Source organism: Haematobia irritans, chromosome 4 (assembly GCF_050003625.1).
Source record: "Haematobia irritans isolate KBUSLIRL chromosome 4, ASM5000362v1, whole genome shotgun sequence".
Taxonomy (NCBI): Eukaryota; Metazoa; Arthropoda; class Insecta; order Diptera; family Muscidae; genus Haematobia; species Haematobia irritans.
Window position 1 is genome coordinate 160124393 of NC_134400.1, and position 27853 is coordinate 160152245.

At 28.7% G+C, this 27853-nt stretch overlaps 1 protein-coding gene across 1 annotated transcript; it reads right to left on the reverse strand.

Annotated features, from left to right (window-relative positions):
- On the reverse strand, positions 1–27647 carry nab (NGFI-A-binding protein homolog). Its single transcript, XM_075307097.1, has 6 exons — positions 27161–27647; positions 17281–17553; positions 16275–17182; positions 14941–15035; positions 537–618; positions 1–447 (listed from the first exon to the last, which is right to left on the reverse strand). Exons 1-6 carry the CDS (start codon positions 27645–27647, stop codon positions 118–120), a joined length of 2175 nt encoding a protein of 724 aa, XP_075163212.1. The 3' UTR covers positions 1–117.
- Positions 27648–27853: the final 206 nt, after the last annotated feature.

Here is a 27853-nt window from a genome sequence, read left to right on the forward strand (position 1 = left end):
TTGAACAATTCTAAAAATGTTGAATTTATTTCATTAACTTATTTAACAAATTGCACTTGGTACTTTTTTATCTAGGAATTAATTATTTACACATTGAAAAATAATTTATTTACTGTACTACAACAGTTCTGGTGATGATGCTTCCTTTTTCAAACTGATTGCCTCTTGCAGTGTAGGACTCATGGCTAGGGCTGGATTAGCAACAGCTATAATGTGACTACCAGCCGCTGATATAATTTGAACTTCATTGGCAAGAGAACGTGGCTTCGAAGGGTTAGTACTCAAATCGGCTATAAGATTAATGTTGCTAGTGGATGAAGGTGTTGGTGAACCATCACTGATACCATGCAAATTATCCGAGTTGTTATTGTTGTTCGTACATTCGTGAGTCTTCATGAGAATTTTATCCAATGAATTGGCAATACGATCATCTTCCGGACCATTGTTCTAGGGGTGAGGTAGGGATTTAGAATGACAATGCTAAGAGTCTTCAATGCATGAAGGTTTGTTAATGCAAAATTAAAACACATACTCACTGGCATTGGAGGTGAACTGGAGTTGCTGAAGGAAAATCGGGATTCCTGATCAGGATCATCGTAATCGCTGGGTTTGTTGAGGCTACAAAGAAACAGAGACAAGTTTATACTTTGTTAGATTAATTCTCGAAATTTTATGACTTCACGGAGCACGAATGTACTAGTTGGTGAAATATTATTCGGGATAATAATTTGAATTTTAGAGGAAGTTGGCAATTAACCGTTTTGGAACTGAAATAGGTATATACAAAGTTCTACCAAAGATTGTTATCCCCAACCGAATTACTTGGGCTGTGGTAATATTTTCCCATGGCAAGGTATCTTAACATTTCTATAATATTGTAAGTAGTATTCCGTACAAAGACTATGTTAGATAAAAAGTCCGATTAAATACATATCATGGTTGTTAGACATATGTACCCCAAGAAAAACTTTCTTCTGAAACGAAATTTTAGACAAACGAGCATTAATAGATTTCTTTGATTGTCTAAAATTTCGGCTATACAGTTTATATATACCCAGCAAAAACTCTCATTACCCGGTAATCTTGTATGTAAGCCTATTTAAAAATTAATAACCACTTATTAATTGGCATCGCTCCGGATTAAATTTACATACGCATGTCCTAGGAGGAAAGTACTTCTCCCCAGGCATCCTTTCGGCCATGAAATAAGTAGTGCTTTTAGAGCACTTATTTGGTGTATCACTTATTAGTAGATACACCAAAATTTGCAAAATAGCCACTTATTGTCTCAGACAACCAAATCTCGAAAATATTGGTTTCTATCCCGATTACAATGGACCAAATTATGGCGAGTAATGCTGTAATAGGAGCACTACTTGAATAGAAACGAATATTGTACAAATAAACAAAAAATTACACGCAAATTAATTTCACACCTAAAATAGAAATAAATGTAGGTTGTTTAAGGGAGTTGGATTCGTGAATTACGTTATAATATATCCAATAGTCAATTCACATTAGGTTCGAAATCTACTAAAAATGAATTTTAAGTCCCTTTTTTATAAGGCGAATGGCATTTGAAAACTAGTTTAAGTGCATTTTGGAAGTGTAATGTGAATGAGGTATAAGAAAGCATTTATTTAAAACATAATAGGTGTGTTCCTTTACTTTACTCGTAGTAAAAAGTAGTAAAAGAGAGAAATATTGAAAATCCTCTCATATTTCTATATTTGTTAAATGTACAGGAACGAAAATATAGTAAAAATTGTAAAAATATCAAATAAAAAACAAAAGAAGCATTGTGATTTGAATAAATATTTTCAAAACATGTAGGTAAATTAAATACTTTTATATAGATTTTTTTTTTGACAAATGGCAGATTTTTTGCAGGAAACTTTGAAATCCTTATTACGATAGAAAGAAGCTATGGTTTTTACTTTGTTATAAAAAGTACTCCTTTTGCAAAATTTTTAATCAAAGTAAAACTCTGGCTTCTGGGCCATAAAGTAGAGTAATAGCGCATATTATCAGTATCTTATAAGGTTGGGTTTTTCATTCCGTTTGTAACACATACAAATAACGAATTCTGACTATATAAAGTATATATAGTCTTGTTCAGGGAGAAATTATAAGACGATGTCTCTCTGTCTGGCTATCTGTTGTAATCAGGCTACTTCCTTCAATAATGAACCTATAGTGCTGAAATTTTAACAGACACGTTTTTCTTCTACATGCAGGTCAATTTTGAAGATGGGACTACTTCGGCCTAAGTTTCGATTTTGCTTCCATATGAACCGACCCCCGAATTGGGGTCTTCATGACATAGACATTAAAACTTTTATCCGATTTGCATGAAATTCAAAACGTAGGGGTACTTTTGGTTCATTAAAGGGTGCGCCGAATTTGGTGTGAGTCGGTCAATGTTTTGGTACTTTTTTCGAAACAAGTGGTATTGGTTCGGCATTGTTTTGAAATTCCAAATTGTGGAGTCTACACGTTAAATCTAAAGCACAAAGGTGCACAAAATTTTCCTCCAGAATACTTAGAATTTTATAAGGAATGTTGTACTTCTAGACTCAAAATACAGACCCCACTTTGTTCAAATTTTGCAAAAAAATAAATTGTATGGCCCTATCTCGCAAATATTAGATATATTCGCCCACATACACAATCTTTTTATGGTAGTTTATAAGTTCTATCCAGCAAAGCAAAAATCATGAAAATCGGTGCATAATTGTGCGTTTGCCAAGTAACACTAAATTGCATACATCCGAGGTGTCCAACTTCCAACGTCTATAGACCAGCCCGTGAATCCACTAGGGATCTACAAACCTCTAAATATAGAGAAAAACATTTCAGCTTTGGCACAAAGAAAAAATTATGATGGTATCTTAATCCATTAAAAAGTTACAGATTTATTTCCAAAAAAAAAGCGATTTGGAACTACTTTAGTTTGGAAAATTTGAAAACAAATAATTATTTTTGTCATGACATATCTACAACTTTTACTCGAAAGAATTTGTCGAGTAACTTGTAGTAAAAAAATTTTAAAAGAGACATGCATTTTGACATTGTTCTTTTAAAATTGTTTACTACTTTTACTATTTTTTGGGGTTGAGGAACGGTTTCTAGTAAAAACTAGTAAAAATAGTAACTAGTAGTACGTAAAGGAACACAACTAATATGTTAATGGCATTAATTTAAAACACAATTATTATGAAATATTTGTGATAAAAATTTCTTAACGGAAAAATGTTCAGAATTACCGTTACATTACACATTCTTTTTGATTTTTTAAGTAAAAACTCAATTATGTGAATAATTATACCTAATAGTACCAACAGTTATTCTATTTTATTAAGTCATTAACAGCCAACTGCATAAAAATTTGAGAATAACAATTCGAAAATTACCGAGAAGTATTTATTTTTGTCATTACAAATACATTACATTAGTCACTATAACTCACCGCAATGTAGTGCAACGTGTAATGACAGCTGTACTCCTGGTAATGCCAATTGTAATGAGATGTGGCTACCTAGTTTTGCTTGGTAAATATAGTTATATATGAACCTGTAGCGACACTCGATTTTAAATTTAATTTTTTTAAATCTAGTTTGTTTTGTGTTTTATGTCAAATTATTTCTTAACTTCCGTTTCAGCTTTTCACATTATTTAAATCAATAAATAGAGCGCTTTATTTGGACCACCTACAAACTAATTTTTGCATGATTGCTAGAAGGCAACTATTGACATCACGTACATACGAAATTTCAAGGGGATCTGATGAAATTGACCTCTTCAGTGGATTCCGCAATTCAAATCTCGCTATTGGTTTGTATTTAATCCGGATTGGATGAAATTTGCTCCTCCACGAGGCTCTTAAAGTCAAATCTGGGGATCGATTTTTATGGGGGCTATCCTTACCCAAAAGTGGTCCAATATAGCCCATATGTAATATCATCCGACCAACATCAAAGTTTCAAGTTGATACCGTGATTCGGACGGAAATGTCAATAGAATATATATGAAGTCTGAGGCACGGTTGCAACAGGTGGTAGAATTCTACCAAAAATGGTCGATTTTTGAATATTTGGTAGATTCTTGATGTTTTGGTAGATTTTGCGACACATTCCTCTCCAACTAAGAGGTCTTCAATTCTTTATAGAAATAAAATTTTCCAAAAATATTCTATAGAAATAAAATTTTGACAAAAATGTTGTATAGAAATAAAAATTTGCAAAAAAATTCTATATACATAAAATTTTGCAAAAAATTTTCTATAAAAATAAAATTTTGACAAATTTTTTTTATTGAAATAAAATTTTGCAAACATTTTCTATAGAAATAAACTTTTGACAAAATTTTCTATAGAAATAAAATTTTGACAAAACTTTCCATAGAAATAAAATTTTGACAACATTTTCCATAGAAATAAAATTTTGACAAAATTTTCATTAGAAATAAAATTTTGACAAAATTTTCTATAGAAATAAAATTTTGAAAAAATTTTTCATAGAAATAAAATTTTGACAAAATTTTCTATAGAAATACAATTTTAACAATCTTTTCTATAGTAATAAAAATTTTGATAAAATTTTCTATAGTAATAAAATTTTGACAAAATGTTCCATAAAAATAAAATTTTGACAAAATTTTCTATAGAAATAAAATTTTGACAAAATTTTCCATAGAAATAAAATTTTGACAAAATTTTCCATAGAAATAAAATGTTGACAAAACTTTCCATAAAAATAAAATTTTGACAAAAATGTTCCATAGAACTAAAATTTTGACAAAACTTTCCATAGAAATAAAATTTTGACAAAAATGTTCCATAGAAATAAAATTTTGACAAAATTTTCTATAGAAATACAATTTTAACAATCTTTTCTATAGTAATAAAAATTTTGATAAAATTTTCTATAATAATAAAATTTTGACAAAATGTTCCATAGAAATAAAATTTTGACAAAATTTTCTATAGAAATAAAATTTTGACAAAATTTTCTAAAGAAATAACATTTTGACAAAATTTTCTATAGAAATAACGTTTTGACAAAATTTTCTATAGAAATAAAATTTTGACAAAATTTTCTATAGAAATAAAATTTTGACAAAATTTTCTATAGAAATAAAATTTTGACAAAAATTGACAAATATTGAAATAAAATTTTGCAAACATTTTCTATAGAAATAAAATGTTGACAATTTTTTTTTTATTGAAATAAAATTTTGCAAACATTTTCTATAGAAATAAACTTTTGACAAAATTTTCTATAGAAATAAAATTTTGACAAAACTTTCCATAGAAATAAAATTTTGACAAAATTTTCCATAGAAATAAAATTTTGACAAAATTTTCTATAGAAATAAAATTTTGAAAAAATTTTTCATAGAAATAAAATTTTGACAAAATTTTCTATAGAGATAATATTTTGACAAAATGTTCAATAGAAATAAAATTTTGACAAAACTTTCCATAGAAATAAAATTTTGACAAAATTTTCCATAGAAATAAAATTTTGACAAAATTTTTCATAGAAATAAAATTTTGACAAAATTTTCTATAGAAATACAATTTTAACAATCATTTCTATAGTAATAAAAATTTTGATAAAATTTTCTATAGTAATAAAATTTTGACAAAATTTTCTATAGAAATAAAACTTTGACAAAATTTTCTATAGAAATAACATTTTTTAAATATTTGCTATAGAAATAAAATTTTGACAAAATTTTCTATTGAAATAAAATTTTGCAAACATTTTCTATAGAAATAAACTTTTAAAAAAATTTTCTATAGAAATAAAATTTTGACAAAATTTTCTATAGAAATAAAATTTTGACAACATTTTCCATAGAAATAAAATTTTGATAAAATTTTCATTAGAAATAAAATTTTGACAAAATTTTCTATAGAAATAAAATTTTGACAAAATTTTCTATAGAAATAAAATTTTGACAAAATTTTCTATAGAAATACAATTTTAACAATCTTTTCTATAGTAATAAAAATTTTGATAAAATTTTCTATAGTAATAAAATTTTGACAAAATGTTCCATAGAAATAAAATTTTGACAAAATTTTCTATAGAAATAAAATTTTGACAAAATTTTCCATAGAAATAAAATTTTGACAAAATTTTCCATAGAAATAAAATTTTGACAAAACTTTCAATAGAAATAAAATTTTGACAAAAATGTTCCATAGAAATAAAATTTTGACAAAACTTTCCATAGAAATAAAATTTTGACAAAAATGTTCCATAGAAATAAAATTTTGACAAAATTTTCTATAGAAATACAATTTTAACAATCTTTTCTATAGTAATAAAAATTTTGATAAAATTTTCTATAATAATAAAATTTTGACAAAATGTTCCATAGAAATAAAATTTTGACAAAATTTTCTATAGAAATAAAATTTTGACAAAATTTTCTAAAGAAATAACATTTTGACAAAATTTTCTATAGAAATAACGTTTTGACAAAATTTTCTATAGAAATAAAATTTTGACAAAATTTTCTATAGAAATAAAATTTTGACAAAATTTTCTATAGAAATAAAATTTTGACAAAAATTGACAAATATTGAAATAAAATTTTGCAAACATTTTCTATAGAAATAAAATTTTGACAATTTTTTTTTATTGAAATAAAATTTTGCAAACATTTTCTATAGAAATAAACTTTTGACAAAATTTTCTATAGAAATAAAATTTTGACAAAACTTTCCATAGAAATAAAATTTTGACAAAATTTTCTATAGAAATAAAATTTTGACAACATTTTCCATAGAAATAAAATTTTGACAAAATTTTCTATAGAAATAAAATTTTGAAAAAATTTTTCATAGAAATAAAATTTTGACAAAATTTTCTATAGAGATAAAATTTTGACAAAATGTTCAATAGAAATAAAATTTTGACAAAACTTTCCATAGAAATAAAATTTTGACAAAATTTTCCATAGAAATAAAATTTTGACAAAATTTTTCATAGAAATAAAATTTTGACAAAATTTTCTATAGAAATACAATTTTAACAATCATTTCTATAGTAATAAAAATTTTGATAAAATTTTCTATAGTAATAAAATTTTGACAAAATTTTCTATAGAAATAAAACTTTGACAAAATTTTCTATAGAAATAACATTTTTAAAATATTTGCTATAGAACTAAAATTTTGACAAAATTTTCTATTGAAATAAAATTTTGCAAACATTTTCTATAGAAATAAACTTTTGACAAAATTTTCTATAGAAATAAAATTTTGACAAAATTTTCTATAGAAATAAAATTTTGACAAAATTTTCTAAAGAAATAACATTTTGACAAAATTTTCTATAGAAATAACGTTTTGACAAAATTTTCTATAGAAATAAAATTTTGACAAAATTTTCTATAGAAATAAAATTTTGACAAAATTTTCTATAGAAATAAAATTGTGACAAAAATTGACAAATATTGAAATAAAATTTGGCAAACATTTTCTATAGAAATAAAATTTTGACAATTTTTTTTTATTGAAATAAAATTTTGCAAACATTTTCTATAGAAATAAACTTTTGACAATATTTTCTATAGAAATAAAATTTTGACAAAACTTTCCATAGAAATAAAATTTTGACAAAATTTTCCATAGAAATAAAATTTTGACAAAATTTTCCATAGAAATAAAATTTTGACAAAATTTTCTATAGAAATAAAATTTTGAAAAAATTTTTCATAGAAATAAAATTTTGACAAAATTTTCTATAGAGATAAAATTTTGACAAAATGTTCAATAGAAATAAAATTTTGACAAAACTTTCCATAGAAATAAAATTTTGACAAAATTTTCCATAGAAATAAAATTTTGACAAAATTTTCTATAGAAATACAATTTTAACAATCATTTCTATAGTAATAAAAATTTTGATAAAATTTTCTATAGTAATAAAATTTTGACAAAATTTTCTATAGAAATAAAATTTTGACAAAATTTTCTATAGAAATAAAATTTTTAAAATATTTGCTATAGAAATAAAATTTTGACAAAATTTTCTATTGAAATAAAATTTTGCAAACATTTTCTATAGAAATAAACTTTTGACAAAATTTTCTATAGAAATAAAATTTTGACAAAAATTTTCTATAGAAATAAAATGTTTACAAAATTTTCTATAAAGTAAAATTTTCACAAAATTGTCTATAGAAATAACATTTTAACAACCTGCAAAATACTTTTTTCTTAAATTTGGTAGATTATTTCTTGCAGGGGTGGCAACCATCGTCTGAGAAATAAAATTTTGAAAAATTTTCTATAAAAATAAAATTTTGCAAATTATCTATAGATATAAAATTTTGCAAAAACTTTCTATAGAAACAAAATTTTGAGAAAATTTTCTATAGAAATAAAACTTTGCAAACATTTTCTATAGAAATAAACTTTTGACAAAATTTTCTATAGAAATAAAATTTTGCAAAACTTTTCTATAGAAATAAAATTTTGCAAAAACTTTCTATAGAAATAAAATTTTGACAAAATTTTCAATAGAAATAAAATTTTAACAACCTGCAAATTTTTTTTTTTTTAAATTTGGTAGATTTGTGGTGAAATTTTCTTAAAAAGTTGGTAGATTATTTCTGGCAGGGGTGGGTGGCAACCGTCGTCTGAGAAATAAAATTTTGCAAAAATTTTCTATAGAAATAAAATTTGACAAAAATGTTCCAAAGAAATCAAAATTTGCAAAAATTTTCTATAGAAATAACATTTTGCAAAATTGTTCTATAGAAATAAAATTTTGCAAAAATTTTCTATAGAAATAAAATTTTTACAAATTGTTCTATAGAAATAAAAATTTTACAAAATGTTCTATTAAAATAAAATTTTTAAAAATTTTCTATAGAAATAAAATCTTGACAAACTGTAAAATACGTTTTTTTTAGTTTGGCAGATTTGTGGTAAAATTTTGGTAGATTATTTCTGGCACGAGTGGCAACCGTCGTCCGAGGACCTCAAATATATTTAAAGAACATAATGTTAATTATCTACGGGGACCATGGAATGCTTGCCGAAATCAGATACATAATTTCCAATTAATTATCAAATTAATTTTTAATTGAAATGTCTTCAACCACAGAAAAGATAGTATTAATCGCCAAAGCCAATTAAAAAATTAATTGATCCAATTAAAAATTTAATTGATACAAATGTATGTGATTGATTTTTGTTTCAATTAAAAAATTTGTTGAAACAATAAAATTTTTAATTGAATATTTTTAAAACTCAATTAAAATTTTAATTGGACAAAATTATCGTGATATTTTTTTGTGTACCACAACCCAAGTAGTTCGATTGTTGATGACAGACTTAAGTGGAATTTTCTAAACAATCCAAGGTAGAGGGTACATAAGATATGCCCTGGTCGAACTTACGGCCCCATATATTTGTTTTGGTCGCATAGATTATTTTTTCGATGGTGCGATTTTAAGAATACGTTGTATGAAGTAAATTCGATAACGTACTTTAGTACACAGTAGACATTAGTAGACATTATATCATTGTCTTATTTATTATCCTATCGTTTTCCAGCAAAAAATTGGAAGTAGTTCCACAAACATTTCTTTTTAGGAGCATTCCGGAATCCTTCATCAATTTTTTCACATTCAATGAAGTTCTTTTGGACCAGTCTTAGAAAATATGCTATTTGACGATTTAAATTTTGGACAATTAAATGTCGCAAAAAGAATAGAAAATCGAAAAAAATAAAAAATTAAAATAAAATTAAAAATTTCACCTGTGCTTATAAGGATTTTCAAATTTTACAAATTAGATAATTAGAATATAAAAGTTAAATAAAAAATGTTGATAAAAATAAAAAGTGAAAGTGGGGAAAAATTTTGTTTTTCTTTTTTTTAATTTCTTCGTTCAAATCAACTTGTAAGGCACATCTTCTAAAGCAATGCAAAGGATCCGAAAACGAAGTACTTCCATGCTATGATAAGCCCATATAAAATTCGTTAGAGATGATCCAAGTTTGCACTATTTCTCGATCACAAATTTGCACTACTTCCCGATCACAAGGGAATCCACACTTTATTTTTGGAAGGTCTTATTCTGCGAGTTTCGGATGTTTTATTATGTTATTGAAAAGATCACCTCAAAAATGTGGTTGTATCCTCCCAAGCAAAATAACCAAATTTCGAAATATGGAATACATTCTATTTTCCATGCAGATATACATAAAACTCAGCATAAAAGCGTTGCCAAAAAAGTAGTGAAAATGTTCTTTTTGCATTTGGAAGTGGTGCAAAATGGGCTCAAAAGCGATGAATTTAACATGGGCTTGTCATACACTGAAAAAAATATTGTCGTGAGGTCAAAGATTTCATGTCTTTAAAATACGAATACAAATTTTGCTTAGCATAGAAGACGCATTTCTCTAAAATAAAGTTATTTTCCTTGTCCAAAAGTCGATAAGTCAATGAAGTCGTATTGTCATTATAATTAAGTGATTTGACTTAAAAATGGGTATCTTAACATGAAAGAAAAAAATTATAGGCTAAGGTCAACTTGACTTTAATAATTCAGAAAAATTCTTTATTTTATTTTAAAGAAGTTTGTTACGTCAAACATAGCATAATTTCTACTGGAAGTCGAGTCCTAATTTGGAAAATAAAGTTGCCGTTAACTCGTTTTTAAAGGACTTTGATAGCATATGAAGAAAAAAATCTGAGAAAGCGAAAATTAAAATTTGCTTCCTAGAAGCAAGTACACAAAACCTAAATTTAAAAGAGAATTGTGTCTTAAAAGTATCCTTACTTGTATTATCCGCTTCTTTGGCTCGGAATCAATACTAAATTTTTTAAAGTAAAGACAAAATCTTTGGAACCGAGTATGCTTTTTTTCAGTGTAGGATGGATGTCCACCATTTCAACATACGTTGCAGTGAATTTGCATCACATCTTAAGGTGTGATCCGAATTCAGTGTTTTGGATGTAAATTAAAAAAATGTTGTATTTATACCAAATAAATAATTGTTATAATTTTTATGATTCTAATGTCTGTTTGACCTGAAATAGTTTAAACAATTCGCAATTTTTCTAGAATGGATATTGCATTTTTTTCGACAAATAATTGAATAATTTGTACCATTTTATAAATTCTTTTTTATTAACCTACACGCAAAGAAAAAAAACGTTTGGAAAACGTGTACCGAAAACGTTTTTCTTTTGTTAGAGTTTTTTGAATTGCTTCGAAAATTTTAAACTTTTATCACCAAAAAAATTCGTTTGTTACAAAGTTTTTATTTTTTCAATAAAAAAAGTTATTTTTGAAACAACAACAGAGTCCATTTCGTTTATATCAAACACTGTTCTTTTCTGACTTTTGGTCTTTAATAAAACACATTTTACAGTTCAAAATTTAATATAGTACAATGTAATGTTGAACATTTTTTTCGGAATTTTCCGAACATATGTAGAATGTATGTAAAAAAAAAAAAAAAAAAAAAAACTTTGGTCGAAGCAGGGATCGAACCCACGACCCTTGGCATGAGAGTCAGACGTAGCAACCACTGCTCCACGGTGCCAAACTAAATGTTTGTTTCTGTTAAATAAACTTTGTTTATTCGGTTCGTGGGCGCCGCAAGCTATGCTATATAAATATAACTTATATGGATATTTATCTATTGATGACCATAACAGGTACATAGCTCAGTGGTTAGTGTGTTGGCTTACAAAGTGCATGGTCCGCGGTTCGATTCTCCGTCCAGGCGAAAGGTAAAAAAATTTTAAAAATTTATAAAATCGTATAATATCTTCTACATTGTTTGTATTACAGAAAAAGGTCCTAAGAACTAAAAATCTTCGTGGAAGTGAGAAAGATGTGAGAGAAAATGCAATTAGCCAGAAAAAAATTTTTTTGAGTTAGTCTTTATGAAATGGTTTTTACATCCTGGAAAAGAATAAACGTTTATCACAAAAAGTATATACTTTTCTTCCAAATACACTTCCTTACAGCGAAAAGCAAATGAGAAACGAACTTTGTTTGTCTAAAATTTCGTTTGGGAGGAAAGAATTATTTTTTTGCGTGTATTTGAAACAAAAAAAGTTAAAATTTCCCATTACAAATATGAAAAAAGCGAGTTATAAAAAATCGAATTAAATGAACTTCCTGTGTAGTTAAAATAAAGAACATCTTCGGGAGGTCATTTTTGGAAGTTCTTTTAAAGTTGTTCCTTTAGAAGAACTTCCATCTTTTTTATACCCTGCTCCACACTGTGGAACGGGGTATTATAAGTTAGTTCATATGTTTGCAACACCCAGAAGGAGACGAGATAGACACATGGTGTCTTAGGCAAAAATGCTCAGGGTGAGCTCTTAAGTCGATATAGCGATGTCCGTCTGTCCGTGAACACATTTTTGTAATCAAAGTCTAGGTCGCAGTTTTAGTCCAATCGACTTCAAATTTGGCACAAGTATGTGTTTTGGCTCAGAATAGATCCCTATTGATTTTGGAAGAAATCGGTTCAGATTTAGATATAGCTCCCATATATATATTTCGCCCGATATGGACTTATATGGCCCCAGAAGCCAGAGTTTTAACCTAATTTGCTTAACATTTTGCACAAGAAGAACAATTAGTACTATAGTCAAGTGTGCCAAATTTTATTAAAATCGGTTCAGATTTAGATATAGCTCCCATATATATCTTTCGCCCGATATGGACTAATACGGTCCCAGAAGCCAGAGTTTTACCCCAATTTGGTTGAAATTTTGCACAGCGAGTAGAATTAGCATTGTTGCTATGCGTGCCAAATTTGGCTGAAATCGGTTCAGATTTAGATATAGCTCACATATATAGCTTTCGCCCGATTTGACCACAGATGCCAATTTTTTGGTCCGATTTAGTTGAAATTTTGCACAGGGAGTAGAATTAGCATTGTAGCTATGCGTGCCAAATTTGGTTGAAATCGGTTCAGATTTAGATATAGCTCCAATATATAGCTTTCGGCCGATTTACACTCATATGACCACAGTGGCCAATTTTTAACTCCGATTTAGTTGAAGTTTTGCACAGCGAGTAGAATTAGCATTGTTGCTATGCGTGCCAAATTTGGCTGAAATCGGTTCAGAGTTAGATATAGCTCTCTCTCATATATATGTTTTTCTGATTTCGACAAAAGTGGTGAAAATACCAACATTTTCCTTGTAAAATCGCCACTGCTTAGTCGAAAAGTTGTAAAAAAGACTCTAATTTTCCTAAACTTCTAATACATATATATCGAGCGATAAATCATAAATAAACTTTTTCGAAGTTTCCTTAAAATTGCTTCAGATTTAAACGTTTCCCATATTTTTTTACTAACATTGTGTTCCACCATAGTGCATTAGCCGACTTAAATTTTGAGTCTATAGATTTTGTAGAAGTCTATCAAATTCTTCCAGATCGAGTGATATTTAAATGTATGTATTTGGGACAAACCTTTATATATAGGCCCAACACATTTGACGGATGTGATATGGTATCGAAAAATTAGATCTACAAAGTGGTGCAGGGTATAATATAGTCGGCACCGCCCGACTTTAGATTTTCCTTACTTGTTTTTGCTGGGAAAGTGATGCCGCGAAGTACACAAAATGTTTGGTTTTAGTTGAATTGTTTTTTTTTTCAAAATTTGCCACAGCCCCATGCAATTATCCTTATCCCAAGAATGGCTCAAAACTTTTATAGACTATAAAGTTTAAGAAGAACAACATATTCGTAAGATTCCCAAAACTAGTGTGAATGAACAGGATTTGTGTTTTTTGTTTACTTTTCTCTATTTGAGCAAAGAGGATCTTGTCGTAATATTAAAATATGAAGAACTTTATTTGAGCTTCAGGAATTCCCTGCATGTAAGGCCCCTCCTGGCGTTATTATCAAAATTGAAAGCCCTACACGCAAAAAAATAATTCTTTCCTCCCAAGCGAAATTTTAGACAAACAAAGTTCGTTTCTCATTTGCTTTTCGCTGTAAGGAAGTATATTTGGAAGAAAAGTATATACTTTTTGTGATAAACGTTTATTCTGTTCCAGGATGTAAAAACAATTTCATAAAGACTAACTCAAAAAAACTTTTTTTTTCTGGCTAATTGCATTTTCCCTCACATCTTTCTCACTTCCACGAAGATTTTTAGTTCTTAACACCTTTTTCTGTAATACAAACAATGTAGAAGAAATTATACGATTTTATAAATTTTTAAAATTTTTTACCTTTCGCCTGGACGGAGAATCGAACCGCGGACCATGCACTTTGTAAGCCAACACACTAACCACTGAGCTATGTACCTGTTATGGTCATCAATAGATAAATATCCATATAAGTTATATTTATATAGCATAGCTTGCGGCGCCCACGAACCGAATAAACAAAGTTTATTTAACAGAAACAAACATTTAGTTTGGCACCGTGGAGCAGTGGTTGCTACGTCTGACTCTCATGCCGAGGGTCGTGGGTTCGATCCCTGCTTCGACCAAAGTTTTTTTTTTTTTTTTTTTTTTTTGTACATACATTCTACATATGTTCGGAAGATTCCGAAAAAAATGTTCAACATTACATTGTACTATATTAAATTTTGAACTGTAAAATGTGTTTTATTAAAGACCAAAAGTCAGAAAAGAACAGTGTTTGATATAAACGAAATGGACTCTGTTGTTGTTTCAAAAATAACTTTTTTTATTGAAAAAATAAAAACTTTGTAACAAACGAATTTTTTTGGTGATAAAAGTTTAAAATTTTCGAAGCAATTCAAAAAACTCTAACAAAAGAAAATCGTTTTCGGTACACGTTTTCCAAACGTTTTTTTTCTTTGCGTGTATATTTCTATGCAGATATCTTTACTTAATAATATATTGTAAACTTTCACCCAACAAATACATTTCGTCGATAACGAATATTCGAATACTTACGTGAATTTCGCAATATCGGCCAGATCGAATGATGGTTTAGCTGCAAATTTCTGGTACATTGCAAAAAGATTGTATCGTGGATCCTCCATTGAATCCTTTAAAGGATTGATTTCATATCAATTTTAGGTTTGTGAAAATTTATTTTGATTTCGATTTTGTTTTTCTATTTAAAGCTCTATGAAATAAGTACGCAGCTGGTTTTGATTTTAGGGTTTCTTTAAGCAGTTTGCAGTTTGCAAAAACAAATTTATTGTGTATTTTTGTTCAAAGGTAAATAAGGTAAAAACAAATAATTGCTAATATGAGAACTTTATGTGGAAGAAGATAACGTAATTTTGCAGTTTTAAAACGAAACAAACTACAAAACTAATAACAAAAAAAAAAAAAACAAAAACAGAAAATATAAACAACTTGACTAATATAAGTACATTTTCACCATTATATAACGTATTAAGCAATTAGATATATTAATAACCAATCCATGATAGAAAATAAAATTTTAATAATCGATATTTCAATCAACAACTAAAAGTATTAATAATAAAAACTAAATTACTTAGATTTAACTACATATTAGGAACTAATTAAACATTACTTCATGTACACACTTAGCATTAATCAAAAACTATAAAGTATGAGAAAGAATAGGAAGAGAAAAACCAAAAAGCTGAAAAAACATAAACGTTTAAAAAACATTTGAATTCAACTCGCTTTCAAATATTATTATGTGAAATGTGGTTGAATTTAAGCATTTTTCAAACGTATGTTCACATGGGGAAAAATTTGCGAGAGTTGTATATAAATCCATAAAGCAAAGCACTGTAAAACCAAGCAACAAACATTGGGGAATTCCTATGTCATTGAAGATTTAATTTGATATGAAAATGAAATCGAAAATTTTCAAAATATTACTACTCGTGGCTCCTCTAAAATTTTCCAATTTTTAGAAGTCATATGCTTATATTTAAAATGGAAAGGAGATTTTTCTTTAAAGAATTATTGTAAACAAAATTAACTACACAAAAATAAAAAGAAAATATCAAGAAAACAGACTGGGTTTTAATAACATTTCCGAAAGAAGCTTTTAGAATCACAAAGCTCTTGGAATTCCACATCATATCGACAAGTAATAAATCTAATTTAATTTTTTAATAGATTTTCTTTTAAAAGCAGTTATGTAAAAAGCACTCCACCCTGTGTAAAAAGCTGTAAATGAAGTCGAAGCAAAATGAAATTTAAACATTTTATAATATCAAAAAGCCATAACCATATGCAGAAGCTTGGAAAGCTTAAAAGCTTGATTCCTCTCATTTATCGGTTTTTGTAATTCTTACCCTATTGCTATCGGCCGCCGATAAGGAAGCATCGGATGAAGACAATCTTTGTCTTTTCGATGGCGTCGAATTGCTAGTCTCATTTGATTCACATTCCAACATGGCAGAGGAGGGACGTATTTGGGCCCCAGCAGCTTGGTTGCCCACCATTTGCGATAAAAGATTACCGTAACGGGCTATAGAGGCTGAATGCCCAAAGCCAGCATCTTTAACAATTTGCCGGGCCAGAGGAAAAAGTTCATCGCGGCGTGTCAGTAAGGCAGGCACCAAACGGCATAATTGAGCGGCAGCCTCATTGACGCAAACCTCATGGAGGGTCAATGGTTTTTCGGGGCGCCGTTTGCAATCGAATCGCCCATAGATAGCTGAATACTTACGGATCTCATCCATGCGTCTGGGATCATGTTCACTCATGGCAATGACCTGTTCAAGTTCCCTACTAGTGCGTTTTTTCGATGTATGGGCCCGAGGTTCACGTTGAGGCAATTGAGCAGCTATCTTCTCAGCTCCCATGGTAATACGAGCCACCTGCATTTCGCTTAGAACCGGAGTTAATTGTGGGGAGCTGGAAGTAACTTGATGTGAGGTATTTGAAGCCACTACTCCGGCTGTTGTTATGGCAGGAAGATTGACCAAAGCTTGGGGTCTTTCTTGCGGTGGCAAAGTGTTGGTGGGAGGTAAAATATGGCTACTGGGGTTTTGAGGAGGCAAAGAGGGTAGGGAACAAATTTGTGAAAGAATATGTGCTGAAGCAGATGCTGAGGGCGGAACTGTGCTAACCAAAGGTGTGGGATTGAAAGGGGTACTAGGATTAAAAGTAGGATATTTTGATCTTACTGGGCCAGGAGAACGAGACAATTCGGAACTATAGATAGGAGTTATGGATTTCGCAGGAGTTTCATATTGAGCTAAAAATAGAAAGAGAGAAATACGAATACGTTAGAAAAATGTTGACATTCTAAAGAGTTAGAGGAAATGTTTATGCTGCGTAGAAAGGAATACTTACCGGAATTATGATTGAGAGGTTGTTGAAACTGGCCTGGATTCAAAGCCCATTCATGCAAAGCCTTTTGTAAACGTCGCACATGCAGGGGCTTGGATGCCATACCAACCAAAGCCATTATTTCCAAAAATTCTTCCTCACCAGCCTCATACAATTGCTGGACATCATCACCACCCATTTCTAGAAGAGTATCATAATAGGCCAAAAGACTGGCTTTTTGCAAAACACGATACAGCTGCACCTCGGCTTCATTACTAGGACGTGAAGTAGCCACCACTAAAAGCAAAAGAGAAAAATAATTTTTATTAAAAACCGGTTTATTTTTTATTCTATTTAAATAAAATTGAAACGTACAAGTTTTTTTTATCTGTTTCAAAGGATGAAGATAGATTGAAGCAAAATGTTCCCATTGTAGTAAAAAAACCATAAGAAAAAAATCGAAACTTTTTCTTATAAAAAATCCCAGATTTTACCTAACTTAACCCTTTTGGGAAGACAAAAAAAAATCCTTAAAAAAACTGGCCCTCGCTTGCTACCCTCACGTTTAGCCACAACAGCAAACTATCGGCCATCCTAACTAATTTGCATAAGGATATTGTCCCCGATGATCATCAACAAAATCATGTGACTGTGTATAATCCTTTCGTTTGGTTTCTCATGCATGCCTCTTCTTTAGGGGAGGAATGTCTGGGGTTCGTTTTGTTTTTGACAGACACAGAATTTGAATACACCACCTCCTGAAAAAAAGGATCATCGTCATCATCATCTTTACAGACAGATCCCCATTCGTTATACTTTGTCGGTTTTTATTTATTTTTTTTTTAGATTTTTTTCATTATTTTTTCTTTAATTTCCATCACTTTCAATTTTTAATAAGATTTGTGGAGTTTTTTTTTTGCTGTTTTATTTATTCCTTCCAGACAAATGATATGACAGGATATTTAAATGTTTAGCGTGAGAATTTTGTGTGAGAAAGATGGTGATGATGAAGATAAATTTGTTAAGCATTGGTGGCCTTCTGTTAAGACAAGTAACAGAGATCTGTTTTTTGCGCTAGATACTAAGCTGGTGGCTGTATAAAACCTAACCTAGATAATTTTAAGGAAACTATTGCCTATACTTCGAAAAAAATATTGTAGTAAGCACAAATGCTTCTTGTGTACACTAAAAAAATTTTTGTCTAATATAAAAAATTATGCTACCTAAAGACATTTTATGAAAAGAAAGTTCATAACCTTTTTTTAACAAATATTAATTTACAACATGAATCTTTAATCTGTTTTTCTCTTCGTTGAAGTAAGACAAAATTTCCTTAAATTAAAGATAATCATATTTAATTTATTGAAATAACATTTAAATTAACTAAGATTTAAAGATATTAAGGATTATTTTGGGGATATTCTTCTTTATAGATCCTAGAATTAAAATATCTTTATTTTAAAAATCAATTTGGAATCAATACCAAAATCCTTATATAAAGGTCAAAACTTTTGAAACTGTTTTTGAGTGTAGCAAAGACAATTTTTACGAAGATTTTTGACACCGAAAAAATTATAAACCTAATATGAAAGATTAGGCAACCTAAATTTTAAAATCCAGTAAACTTTTTATTTTTAGTCTATATTTATTTTAATATAATTGATTTATGTTATTAACTTTATATGTTTTTATTTGATCTTAACTTCATTTAAGTTAATCCTTAAATGCACAAGAACACTGATTCCTAAAAAAAAAAACATATAAATGCAAAATGCATAGCACTTTATTTTAAAAATTTTGTCTTTTTGCATTTTTGCGCAACAATAGTGATTGTGTCTTAAAAGGTACAGTGCGCTTTAAACCAGGTTTTCGTTTATCAATAAACAATTTGTGTGAACTAGAGCATAGAGATATTTTTACATTACACAAATTTTTTTACCAACACTCCTTTTATTTCTGATAAAAATTATTTTTTCTCCAATTTGTAGGTTTTTTAATTTTCAGGCAAATTTTCATTTCAATTTTCTTTCAATTTTGGTTTCAGTTTACACAGAAGTACAATAGATTTTCCTAAAAACATATTTTCTAAAACTGTGTTATAATGTTTTAAATTCAAAAAATTTGATTTCGTAGAATTCGGTCAAAACTTTTAGACCTATGAATTTTTTCTGTTTGTATTTTAAAAGATACAGTGCGCATTTAAGGGTTAATATTAAGTAAGTAATTAAAATTAAACCTATTTTTATTTATGCACAATAATATATTTTATATAAAATATTTCATATAATATATTTTATTTTAAAGTTTCTCTTAATTTATTTGAATTGACATTTATTTTATAGAAATCAATTTAGTTCACTTTTAATTTTATTACTTTTTAAACAAGACAAATTTTAAACTAAATTAAATTAATATGATCTAATAGAATTCAGTTTTACAGAATTTTCAAAAAAAAAAAAAAATATTAAAACCATCGTATATGTTACATTAACCAACATTCTATCTAGTTATAGCTCTTTGAATTCGGCCTTAAGAAGTAGACATGCCTGTTAAGACTCAATGCTAACAAATTATCATTTTTTCCCTTTATTTTGGCAACAATCACTACTTTGAAATACCTCACTTTTCCCAGGTTCTTATAAATGCTACGTCTTTACTCTTGAGTGGAGTGTACAAAGAAATGTCTCATTCATTCTCTTATTGGCAAAAAAAAGGCAGTCTTAAATAGTCCCATAGTAAAAACTGAGCATCCTGCTAAATTATATGTCCCTTTTTTGGTGGGTTCACCTTGCTAAGTAAATAAAACCTTTCTTTTTCTTGGTCAAGTGACAAAGTGAAGTGAAAGAGACAAATAAAAAAAAACACACGCAAACTCTAAGATGGCAGTGAGAAAAAAACGGAATGTATTTTTGCAGCAATAAATAAATGATACGTGATTTCAATACTAAAAATTCACATTGTGGCGGGAAACTGAAACTAGGGACTGGACAAATGGGAACTGATCTAAAGAAGAGGGAGAAAACGCTATTACATTCAGCTAGTATCACAAGCGGAAAAAACATTATCATGTTTCCAGCCATTGGTATGACTGGCTGGCTGGTGTTGCTCCTGCTACTGGGTGTTTTTGTTTTTTGTTCATCATGATCATGATTATTGGTTTCATTAAAATTTACTAGAGATGAGAGCATAGGGATTTTTTCTTCCTTATTCTGCCACTACTGGTACCTTCAATGCTTAATGTGATGATGACTACCTACTTAGTGGGACAGTTGCCTCTGTTGACAATGTGTTTGGATGGGGGAGAACGATGCAGTGCATGCGCATGGATGGAAAGACAAACATGTGTAATGTTGGCTATTTAGCAATGCTGCCAAGCAAATGAATGTTGTAGCATTTTGCAAAACATTGTCATTTGCTAAATATGTGTTTTTTCTTTCGTTTATTTACAGAAGTATGGGCCTGTTGCGTCTACTCATAAGTAAAATGTGAAAATGAGCGTAAACATGGCAGTCAACTTATCTCCCCCCCAGACCACCCCTTTCGCATTGGTTACAGAGATCCAAACTGGGCTAAGGTGAAAGAAACTATAATGACGAGTAAACGAGAGAGAGAGAGAGAGAGCACAATAAGGCTTACAAGTTCAAAAGTATCCATCAATTTTACCTATATCAAATTTGCGAACTGAGAAAATGTGTCTTATAATTCGATATAGGAGCCTTATAATGCGAAAATCAAATTATTAATAACCTCCATATTCAAAAAAGTTAAATTAAACTTTAAACCTAATTTTCCCATAAAACTTCCTTCGATAAATTGTTTATAAAAAATATTTTGAAAATGGGCATAAACATATATTTGAAATTTTTTCTAATGCCAATTATAAAATTACAAGTACTTTTAGTCTAACCGGATTTAAGAGAATTAGAGCAATTACCGAACAAAGAACAATGGTTGTAGAAACAACATTATCTGTCTCATATTGTAATGGTAAGGAAATTCTTCAAAATCTGCGGGGTCATTAAGCTGAACTTCATCCAAAAAAAGAAAACAAGAGATCTCATTCGTAATTTTTATAGACATTTTTGCAAGATAATAAAATGTAGAAATTAAATATAAGCCAGGACGATTTCTAGTTTTGATTTTATTGCCTATGTTTTCCTGTAGCAGCTAAGATCTTCTGCATTTGGCATCGATATTTGGAGGAGGCCCTTCTACCTAATTGCTGGCTGTAATACTGCTGGATACATCAGACTCTCAAACAAACAACCGTATTTATAATGACATACGACGCCACATGCCTAAGTACCCGCCAACATTTAAAAATGACAAAATCGTTACACTCGCAAAAAAGTACTGCAACAAAAAATAACAACAACACCATCATCAGCAATAGCAGACAAAGAAGCAAACAAATCGAAAGGAAAAAATTAGCCAGGAAGAAGCAACACGATGACGTTGTTTTGCTGATGGTGGTGGTGGTGGTAATATTTCAGAAGCTATTGGTGCTGATGACTCTGCGTTTCAATGCCACTGCTCTGCATGTGTAATATTAAATGGTCCCCTAAACATCCATGGACTAAGGAGAACGCTGGCGTGACTGTGGCAAAAAGATGCACAACATCAGAAAAATTACCACAGCGATTGGTCATTTAAAGCAATTGATTATTGGCAACTAAAGAAAAACTCTCAGCACCAAATGGCAACAATGATTGAAAAAAGAAAACAAAATGAATCAAAAACTCCAATGACCAGCCATCACCTTCATCATCATAATGATCAAAGTGAGCAAAAGCACAACTATTTCTCATATAGAATGACCACGGAGCCACGCATAAGGCTAACTGGCTGATGGTCGTTTCTTTTTATGAGGCCACAATGATAAATTAAAAAAGAAAATGTTTTTCTTAAATGGCCAAATTCTTGTCGATCAAAATTCTTTTGGAGCCACTAGCAAACAACCACCACCATCGCCTCCAACCTACAAAAACCCAATGAAACTTCTTTTTACCAACCCGAGGTAATCTAGAAAAACCTAAACAACTAAAAACCCATGAGAAGGACAACCAAAGAGACAGAATCAATTGAAAGACGTGCTAATGGCCAACAATATTGGACCAGGAATAAAATCCCACTAGTAAAGATCTCTCCTTTTCATGTATACATATATGTTTGCTGGGTGGTGGTATGGTATGAAAAAAGCAACAAAAAAACTTCCTTCAGAATTTAAAGAAATGCTTTGGAATTTATACAGAAGGAAAAAGATACAAATCTTTTTATTAAAAGAATTGACAACAACAGCAAAAATTATATTTTCCTTTAAGAAGATGTTAAATATTTCGAAAAAAAAAACAAACAGGTAATAATAAAAAACACACACACATGTACATCCACAATTGGCATATAAAAACAAATTACATACTTCAGAAATATGAGAATGGCACTTCTTTTTGCCTAATAGACTGTAAAAGACATTAATGGCATTATATCTATCCTTCAGAGCAAAGCAATTGACCTGGCGAAAAAAGCATCTGTAGACTATTGATGGTAATTAATAATAAACAAACATGAATGCTTTTTGTTCTTAGATTGGTTTGTTAGTTTTTTTTACTAATTTTTATGTTAATCCAGAAACTATAATTATTGCTATAAAATTCATTAGAATCCTTCATTTCTAATTTCATTAATTCTGGTTCCTAATATCATTTAACTAACCATACAGATACAGTGATAAAGATGTAACAAAAATGCGGCTAATAATAATAGTGTTTTGATAGGCATAGTCACATACACGCTAACACCCAATTTCTCTGTGACTCTCTTTTGCTCTCATTCTTGCTCGCATTCAGTGATAACAATGTAACTAAAATATGGCTATTACTAATAGATAGCGCTGTGATAGGCATAATCACATACATACTCACACACATTATCTCTCTGTCTTTCCTGATCTCTTAATTTTATGCAATCGTTTTAGTACTACCAAAGATAATTGAGAATAATAAGATTAAGTCTTGTCCTCTTATAAAGAGAAAACAAATGTCAAGGTGTAGAAGGCTATGAGAAAAAAATTGTTTTATTTGTCAATTTTTTCTAAGGCAGCTCTGCCCAGGAATACATTAAAACCGCAATAGTCACATAAAACCATAATAAATATTCGCTTTAACATACACAGACGTTTTATTTTAATTTTCTATAATAGTTTTGGTATTGCTTTTGTGGGTTTTAATTCAGAAATTTATGAAAAACACAAATGTTATGTGTTATTTTCCGACGCAAACGGCAGTACATTTGAGAGACACATCGACGCAACCTTTATGATATTTTGTTGACAGAGTCCTCTGGTGCTTCAGTTTTGCTATGACAAGACTGCGTCTTCTTCTAATTTGTCTACATATAACCATAGTAGCCGGCTAATTTCAAGGTAAACAATACATTAAGAACAAAAATAATTAAGAATTTGCTACAACCAAATAGCAAATGACACTTAGAAGGAATGATAGGTGTTGAAAGCAATTATAATAGGTATAGGAATATGTCTATTATTTTTCATATAATTTTTTTACATATTTAGTTTCTTGACATTTTTATCTCACTATAATTAATATTGGTATTGAGTTAATAACCACACTGAAATGACAGTTTTCTTTTCTGAAGAACAAAATTTCAGACAAACAAAGTTTTCTTTTAAGGCTAAAAAATGTTCTTTAAAAGCAAATAAAATAGTTTTGAGAATCATTTATCGTAAATCCATGTTTATCTGCTCTACAAGAAAATACTTTATAAGAAAGGGGAATTTCGTTTGTCTAAAACTTTGTTCCTGAGGAAAGTATTTGTCTTTGGGTGTACTTGAAGTGTGTTCTTTCTATAATTTTGGTGTTAGTTACTAAGTAATCGATAATGAAACGGGATATTTGGGCCTTGATTTACGAACTACGAACAATAAGGAGATCCAAATTATGTTTGAAAGAATTTGGTTTCAAATGAAGCGTACCCTTCAGTCTGATTGATTTATATAGAAACTGGTACCCTGGCATTATATGTTCATATCACACAATCAGGTGTCTTTATGCCACCTTAGGTAAGATTGTGCTGACTAATTTTAAGCTCGTTTTGACAAGTTTTTTGTTATTTATCTTCTTGATTTATACGTATTTAATTGACTCGCTAAAGTTAAACTTAAGTAACGCAAAAACGTTTTAATATGCTGTATTTAAATTTGTTTAATTCAATTTAAATTAAAGTAATATAGATAACTTTAATTTAGCTTAATTTAATTTCAATAAATTTTATTGAAAATAATTGCATTTGTTATAATTATATACTGTAATTTAAAAAAAGCAAATTTAAAATAAGAAAGTTACAGTAATTGAAATCAATTAAATTCACTTAAATAAATAAAAATTTATTTAATTAATATAAATATAATTATATGCAAATAAATTATATCTTTGTTATTTAAATTTTATTTAATTTTAAATTAAAAAATTAAATTTTATTTAAATAATAATGATATATTTATTATATATTATAATTATATTAAAATAAATTAGATAAATAAGTTAACATAATTCATTAATCAAATACGTTGAATTGAATAATGTGATATTAAACGAATGTAATAAAATATATTTGAAAAATTTAGGAAGATAAAATTAAATTTTAATTTAAAATTTATGAAATTTGATTTAGTTTTAGTTTATTAATTAATTTAGTTAAATAATACATATATATGCATATTTTAATTAAAAAGTAATTTCATCATTCTTTATTGGTATTGTCTTTTTCATTTTGAGCCAATTTCTTCCAAACATATTTTGGATCCTCCTGTCATACCTTATGGGTTACCCTTTGAGTTTATATTAACTAAAATATAATCGCCATAGTTTCTCGGGTGTAAAGTATAATCTCTGTCTACGATTAGTTTGTAACACGAAAAACCATTATATATTTTAATGGAAAATATAGCAATTCGCTGAATAGTGTGAAGACAGAATTTTTTCTGAGAATTTTTTGTTTTTCAAAAACTTCAATATATGAAGTAATAGTTTAACATTATTATATAGAAATTTATCTACCTGCATCTTCAAATTGTCAAAGCTTAGAATACAAATAGAAAACGTGAAAATAAATGGCAAATTGTAAAGATTTAGCTATAAGATTAGCCATTTCTGGGATGCTTTTGGACCACTCTTATTTCTTATTTATTTTTGATGTGCAAAATTAAAGAATAGATATATGAAGTTGGAAAAAATTAATAGATATCGGTCTATTCTATCACTAATGTGTGACCTAATATAGATATCAATACAATGCCAGATTAAATGCTAATATTATTATGCAGTACTTTGAACGACTTTTTTGGTGGACTTCTTCTATTTCAATAACTCTAGAAAATAAAAATGTTTTCATTTCGATTTTGAATTCAATTCTAATTTTAAACCGATTTTCACGTTCATGGGCATATAATATGCCATAATAATTAAAGTGATTTTTTTATTTAACCTTAACAGGAAATATAATAAGATCCTAAAATAACATGATTTTTAAAACAAGTTTTTCTACTCTACAATCCATGAAACCGTTACTCATTTTATAAAACTTATGGTAAATGTATATACAAATCTAAAACACATATATATATTTTAGTATTTAATAAAAAATCACCCCTAAAATTTTTACGTAATAAAAAAACGCCAGAAGAAAAACCAGATCTATGAGCAAACATCCAATCAAAATTTTTCAAATCGAATACAGTTGTCTTTGTCATTTGATTAAAAATCTTGCTATGCCATAGGTTAAATCTAATGAAGAAAAAATGACTACCCTCATTTGTATATAGCGAGAGAGATAGAGAGAAAAAAATCTTACCCCTAAACGAAATCATTGTATGTGCATCATAGGTATTATATATATAAAAAAAATGTACGTAAATAATTGGAAAAAAATCCAATTGGACATTTTTGATTTCTTACACAACATCTTATTGCATAGATATATTTGGTACAATAAGCAGAATCAAAACAAATTATAAATGCAAATCATGTTTAAAGGATATTTGAATATTGAAAAGGATTAGCCCGAAATGCCATGAAATACCTGAACACATGAAGACCATTAAGGGGTTTGTTTTGGTTTTGGTCTTCTGTACAGTTTTTAGGGTCAAGAATGGAAAGTGGAATGCCAATAATTTGAAGTAAAATACTTATACAGAATTTTGAAATGATTTTCATAAAAATATTTTTGAAAAATTTCTTAAATATTAAAATAGTAAGAGTTGGCAAGAACGTAGTGTAAGGCGACTTTTTTGCTCTGTTAAACTAAAAACAATATAGCTGTTAAAAGTCTAAAACATATTTTTTTATTTTATTAAAATTGGCTATAAAGTTTGAATCGAATTTTTTCAATCACTCAAATAAAAAAAATTAATTTGGTTTTGATCCAAAAACTAATTGAATCGTTTCATTACATATACTTTTTCAAATAAAATTAAGATTTTATTAAAAAAAAAATGTGAGTCCTTGCACATTGTTTAAAATTTATTTGAATGGAAATTGTTAAAATTATCTGTATGATAATAATGCCTCTGAATAAATAGCAAATTGTTAAAGACCACTTTTTTGGATCTCTATTAATGGTTCGAAATCAATGCCAATAATCATGTAAAAATAAATGATGGTGCTGAATCCAATTAATTGGAAGAGGTTGCAAACTAAATATTTTTGGAATAACAATTGCTTTGGAATATATGTCAATAGCCATTTTTATCGTTAAATCGAAGAGATATGGTAAAAAAAATATTTGGAAATTTCAAATGTTTCAATCATCTTTAAAGAAATCTTTATCCTTTTCTATGAAAATACTCAAAATAAAAGAAAATATTAAAAAAAAAACTGTTGCTACTTACTTGTTCCATTAGCATTACGTCCGAAAATCTTATTTGGTGGACTCAAAATAGGACTCGATGATGCCGACGGTGCTGCAGACAATGATCTTTGACCTTCCGATATACCACTGGCCATAGATAGATTATTACTATCATCTTGTTTGCCAGTATCCAATGGTAAAATTTGTAACAAAGGTGTATGCTGATGCTGTAAGGAAGCTGATGCTGTGAAGGCAGCAGATGATGATGGTAGACTAGCGGCAGTAGTTAAATTCCCGCTACAACTACTACTAATTGCCGTCGCTGATGTTGATGATGTTGACGATGATGCTGTTGTCAATGCTAAAGGTGTGCTAATCGCTACTGAGGATGAAGTTAATGCTGATGACAATGAGGCGGAGGAGCTTAGTGATATGGTTGTCGCTGAAGGATTTGTTGTTGTACTAGTTGTGTTGGCGGATGTTGTTAAACACTGTGGAGCCGTTGAACTTCCGTTTAAGGTTTCCATATTTTATTTTTTGTGTTGTTTTCGCAAACGAACTTAACAATAATCAAACTTAAACCAAAAAAAACACACACACACAACCGAAAACTAAACTCTAACACTGTCTTAAATGTCGAAGGACATTAACAAGGACAACGGCGAGAGGAATGTAAAGAAAACAAAAAATAAACCGAAAACACAAACACCCAAAGGACTATCATGCAATACAA

What these genes read in the sequence shown, in the direction of transcription:
- nab (XM_075307097.1), bottom strand. Translation starts at nt 27,647, where the DNA reads ATGGAAACCTTAAACGGAAGTTCAACGGCTCCACAGTGTTTAACAACA. An exon ending in ACGTAATGCTAATGGAACAA is followed by an intron (nt 17,554 to 27,160) that starts GTAAGTAGCAAC and finishes TTTTGCTTTTAG; the next exon opens with TGGTGGCTACTTCACGTCCT. An exon ending in ACCTCTCAATCATAATTCCG is followed by an intron (nt 17,183 to 17,280) that starts GTAAGTATTCCT and finishes TTCTATTTTTAG; the next exon opens with CTCAATATGAAACTCCTGCG.